This window comes from Triticum urartu, chromosome 6 (assembly GCF_003073215.2).
Source record: "Triticum urartu cultivar G1812 chromosome 6, Tu2.1, whole genome shotgun sequence".
NCBI classification, from domain to species: Eukaryota; Viridiplantae; Streptophyta; class Magnoliopsida; order Poales; family Poaceae; genus Triticum; species Triticum urartu.
The window spans coordinates 517,084,542-517,090,087 of NC_053027.1; the positions used below are offsets into that span (position 1 = coordinate 517,084,542).

The 5,546-nt window shown below is 41.0% G+C and overlaps 1 protein-coding gene across 1 annotated transcript; it reads left to right on the forward strand.

The window, feature by feature from the left end:
• Nucleotides 1–3,436: 3,436 nt before the first annotated feature.
• On the forward strand, nt 3,437–5,241 carry LOC125512584. The gene is made up of 5 exons (XM_048677674.1): nt 3,437–3,640; nt 3,943–4,155; nt 4,292–4,361; nt 4,503–4,686; nt 4,776–5,241. The coding sequence occupies exons 2-5, from the start codon at nt 4,031–4,033 to the stop codon at nt 5,099–5,101; spliced, it is 705 nt and encodes a 234-aa protein (XP_048533631.1). The 5' UTR covers nt 3,437–3,640; nt 3,943–4,030; the 3' UTR covers nt 5,102–5,241.
• Nucleotides 5,242–5,546: the final 305 nt, after the last annotated feature.

Genomic DNA, 5,546 nt, shown 5'->3' on the forward strand with positions numbered 1-5,546 from the left:
CTGTTCGATATGAAATGTGAATTTGCGTAATACTGGAATTATTAATTATAAACTAATAAACTTGCTAAATGTGTCATGAAACTTTGCAAACGGTTCTAGCAGTAAAAGCGCTTGTGATGGATAGTCCAATGCCAACAGTTTTCTTTATCAAATCGTGTGTGATGTAGTTGATAAAAGCAAATAGTTAATCAAGGCAGAGCGTGTGTGATAGTTACACCTTTCACACACGAGGCTACACATAAAACTGTGTGGGATGTACATACAAACGAAAACGTTTCCGCTGGGTTGACTGCGTGGAATGTACATAAGAACGGAAACATATTTCTTCGATTGACTGTGTGTGATATACATACCTACGAAAATGTTTTTCTGGGATTCACCGTGTGGGATGTAAATACCTACGAAAATGTTTTTCTGGGATTCATTGTGTGAAATGTACATACCTATGGAAATGATTGGGTTTCGATACCTCGCCCGATCGCACACGAGCTCATTTGGTGTCCTACTCCCAGGAGGGCCTATCCCCGACGATTTTTGGGTTGTGTCGGAAGGAACCCCCTATCGTCCACACTCACTTGGCAACGGTTCCAATTGCCGTCACGGTTAGGGGTTAAAAACCGTTTGTATAACACCGACACGTACCAGTGTTATGGAGCTAGAGTTAGGGCTAACGGAGGCCTATGGGACCCACGAGCTAGTTTCATTTAAATCCTGCAAATTAGAGTCTAAAACAAGAGCAAAAGGGTTTGAAAATGTAAAAATATTTGAGACGTATCAACGAGCTCCTAAAGAATGTACAGCCGCATATGTGATTTTTTTTCAAAGTTTTCCACCATTCTCTTGGAAAATGTGAGTAATGTTTCAGATCATGAACAAAATTTTGAAACACTCCCTCCGTTCCACAACTAACCTAGTGTCATACATTATGGGACGGAGGGAGTACTTCACATTTTTTGAATTTTTGAACATTTATCGAAACATGTGAACAAAATTTGAAATTAGATCACAAATTAAAAAACAAGAACAATTTATAAAATCTGTGAAGAAAAATTGGAAAATATGAACATTTTTTGAATTTGTGAACGAAAATTGAAAACATGAACATTTTTATAAAAGCAAACATTTTAATTCTGAAAGAACTTTTGAATAAACAAACATTTTCTAAATTTGAGGAAAAATTTGAAAAACAGGAATATATTTCGAATTTTTGAACATATTATGGAAAAGACAAACAAATTTTGAAAACTTCCAATTTTTTATTAAAACCCAAACATTTATTTTAAAAGAAAACAAAAATGAAAACACGAATAACTTCATGAAACACAAACATTTTATTTTACGGCAAAACAAATCTTGAAAACCTGAACAAATTCTGAAAATTATGAACAAAATTTGAAATTCCGAATATTTTTTGGAAAATGTGAACAAATTTGGAAAACATGAAAAACAATTTGATCATTCTCAGAATTTTGAACAATTATTATAAATTATGTACAAAATTCAAAATTCCAAACATTTTTCAAAATCACGAATACATTTTGAGAATGTGAACAAAATTCGAATTTTTCGAATTTATTTTTATTATGTTGAAGATTTTGTGAAATTTTCTATTTTTTAAAATAAAAAAGAAAGGAAAAAAGAAACAGAAAGAAAACAAGAAACAAGAAAAGAAAAGAAAAGAAAAGAAAAGAAAGAAACAGAAAAACGAAACAATAAAAAACGAAAAATAAAACCATAACTGGAAAACTAAATAAAATGTTTAGGAGGCTTCTGGAAGGTTCCCAAACCGGAACAGATCAGGTACCAACGGTGGGTTACACACTTGGATGGGCTGGCCCATACAATCGATCAGGGTGTGCGATACCTCGACTATTTGCCACAAACGCGACAAATAGGAAATGCGCGTGTTGTGGACCGAGCCGCATGATATAGCGTTTCACGAAAGAGGTACAGTGAAGCAAATGGGTTTCATGAGGCCCAAAATTGTGATGAGAGCAGCGGCCTATCATGGGCAGCGATCATTAGTCAGTCGCGAAAGAAGCGAGCTTTACGTGCAATTTGGGGCTAATCGGACGGCCAAAAACACTCAAAAGTGATGCTCAAACGGCTGCAAACACTCATGGCCTGGGAGGGCTGGAACATTGAGCAGTTATAATGTTTCTAATTATCATTAACATATCCTTATTTAGTTTTTTGGTCTTTGGAAATATACTTTCTTCACGAACCTTAAATTTCCTCTTCTTATGGTCTCTTTGATAGTTATTCCGGCAATTCTCTGCATTATAAGATATACAGTCAGTTTAAATTGGTGTAATGTGATTGAATAAGCATAAAAATAGAGTATTTAACCTCCGAAAATATAGTAAAAATGCTCCTATCATTCCTCTCGCCTCTGTGCCTTCCGGCGCTAGTGAGGTGGGGGGGGAGGGGGGGAACCTGGTCTGGGGTGGCTATGTAGTCTAAAGTCACCCTAGATATACCTAGGGTTAAGTCTAGGTGTATGGCTGACGATGGTGCCATTAGTAGCGAGGAATAAGTTATCCTCATTCTAGCAATGTTGTTCGACATCGGTGGAAGGCATGTAAAGTTTCAGTCAGGGACAGATCTTGGCCCTTATTTTTTGTCTTTGTTCTGTCTAGGTGGTCACGAATGACATCGTTTGGCGAAATGAATGACGGTGGTTCGTGTTTTTGATCTTCTGATTTAATCTCTGATAGGTGATGCACGATCAGCTCTTTGTTAGGAAACTAGTGAGGTAAGGTCTTCTCGGCTCTGATTTGCCGGATCTAGGATGGTTGTGTACTCAACTTCTTCTCTGGGGGTGACAATTTGTTCCTTATGCCGTTGTCGACGATTTCTTCTGGCTACCATCGACAACTTCCTGACCGCTACGTCAAGAACGCCCCCTAGATCGGAGGGTGTTTCGAAAATCTAGATGTGGCATCGAGCTTTGCTGATGGCGTGCCCACAAGCCACGATGAGTACATGAGGAAGACGAACCTACGTGTTATCCCTACGCGGGTATATCCAAAGGACCTATGTGTTATTTTCTTCTTTTGTAAGATTTTTTTGTAAATGTTGAACAATTTTAATTAATACATGGCCTTGTACTTTTTGCAAAAGAAAAATTGTATCCCTACTGTAAGTTTTTTACAACGTGCTTTTCAAAAGATCATGTTATCCATAGAAAATCTTAGATTAATATATTTTAAAAAAAAATACCAGGTAAATCTTACTATCCACTATCATCATTCACTATCTAGAGAAAAAATTATATAAGACCAGGTCTCACGGTTAGTAGGTGAGACCCGTCCTGATGGATGACACGTGGCATTTACAAATCACAAAGCATCTAATCTCTTCCTCCGATTTTAAATGAAAGATGAGGGATGTTTTGTGATTTATGAATGTCAGGTATCATTAGGAGGATCTCGCGTGACACCTGGTCTCGTAGATTCTTTTCCCACTATCCAGAGCCTTCTCCCCTTCCGCTCCTGGCGGCCGTACCGCACCGTGACCGCCGTCGCCTCAATCTCCACCAACACTCGCCGCCGCCGACGCCGACACCGCCACCGCCATCGCCGCTCCCCTTCTTCGTCGCCCCTCAAGACATCGCGCCACTGGGTCTCCTTCCTCTGAGGTATGAGCATCTAGGTTGCTTCCCTAGGTTGCTGGTCTCTTTGTTGTTGTTAAATCAAATCAATGAATCCCGCCGGCTACTGTAGGGCAGGGAGGGGACCTTTACGATTTCTCGGTGCGCCCCGCCTAGATCCGCCCAAGGACGCGTACCCGATTAGTTTGCCGGATCGATTCCGTGTTTTTTTGAGGAATCTATTTCATTTTTCAGAAATCGATCGATTCCGTGTTCGTATTGGCCTCTCTTTCTTCCGGCCTACAATGCAATTATAAGGAAGTATCTTTTCTATCTATCTATATATACAGATCCCACCGGTTGTGCGATCTATCCCGAGACCGCGAGCGACGAAGCAGGGGAGAGGAAGGCAGCACAGCAGCAGGATCCATCGACTCCATGGGAGCCTGGTTCTCTTACCCTGGGAAGATGATACTGGATTGGATGGCGCAGCGTAAGATCCCAAGAGTATCACCTCGATCTGATGTCCCCTCGTTTGATGTGCGTAAACCGCGCACACCAGAGTACGTGACGTATATCTCAAGGAATTTTTACCTTGTTTTCTTTTCTTATATTGTCAATACATTCCTCGATCGATTGCGTTGAATCCCTGTTTTGTTTTGTTTATTATATATAATTAATCGTTTCCTTTGATGACAGAGAATTCGATGACCACCGCATTTGCAAACTCGCCCTCTATGCCCTCCGACATTACAACTCCAACCACCCGGTACAATACTCTACTACAGATCCACAGGCTACCTGCAGCTAGTCTTTTCTCCGCCTCAATTCTTGCATATATATGTATCCATGTACTGCTTTAGTTAGTTATGCTTGTCTGAGATCCATTTCACTTGTATTATATATGCAGGATGCCATGTTCTGGTTTCCTGATCAGCCGAAGGTCGCCTGTGTTGCTTTCAGGGAAGATTACTGGTATCACCTGAACTTCTCTGCCCGCCGCACAGAAGGCAGCGACGAGCAGAGCTTCTTTGCTGAGCTACGCTATGTGCAGTGTCCATACAGACTAATTGTCGAAACATGCACCATCTTAGGTATGTGTACGTGGTGGTTCTAGTAATGTTCATGATACGCAACTTGGTTGATCCTAGCTAATTCTCTGCCTTCCTCTCTCCCTCTTCAGAAAAGCTGTTGAGCCGCTTCAGAAGCAGTTGCGCACTGTGTGTGGACGGATCCAATATTTTGCACCCAAGCGACATAGAACTTGGGTGTGGAAAGGAGGGGCATGAAGAGGAACTCTACCGTGAGAGGTGTAAATATAGCTGTGACAGGCGGAGAAAGGATTACTTCAGGAAGGAGATGCTTGAGACGCCCTCCCGGTTAGGAGGAGACAAATGCCCTAACTTTGGCGTGGAAAGGAGGGACACGAAGAGCAACTCCACTGTGAAAGGTGTAAATATAGCTGGGACAGGCGGAGGAGGGAGACGCCCTTCGTTTAGGAGGAGATAGATGCGTTCCTTGTTAGGAGGAGACGTGCCTTGATGTAGACTGAATCGACCATCGTGTTCTCTTCTCCAATCCTTGTCTAGTGCCTGTAAATTATCTTTTTCTAAGTTCCTGTGTTAAGGCTGTACGACTTATGTTTCATCTATGCAATGGAGCCAGGGAGGTCCTACCTTGTTTGCCTAAAAAACTTTTGTGAGAAAAAGTAAATTGGTGACAATTGCTCTTTTAAAAAAAATATAAAATTGGTGACAATTATGGCGCAGAGAGTGAGAGGGATGTGTTTGATGGTGGTCAGGCGTGAATGTTGTGAAGTATACCCGCTCCCAGTTATATCTGTTTGTTTCTGTTGTGCCAGCGGCTGTTTGTTTGTTCAAATCAGCTTTGTAAGATGTGCAACTATTGTTGTATCGATGTGGACTCTGTTTTTATCGACTCTGTTTCGTAAGTC

What these genes read in the sequence shown, in the direction of transcription:
- LOC125512584 (XM_048677674.1), top strand. Translation starts at nt 4,031, where the DNA reads ATGGGAGCCTGGTTCTCTTACCCTGGGAAGATGATACTGGATTGGATG. An exon ending in CGTAAACCGCGCACACCAGA is followed by an intron (nt 4,156 to 4,291) that starts GTACGTGACGTA and finishes CTTTGATGACAG; the next exon opens with AGAATTCGATGACCACCGCA. An exon ending in ATTACAACTCCAACCACCCG is followed by an intron (nt 4,362 to 4,502) that starts GTACAATACTCT and finishes TTATATATGCAG; the next exon opens with GATGCCATGTTCTGGTTTCC.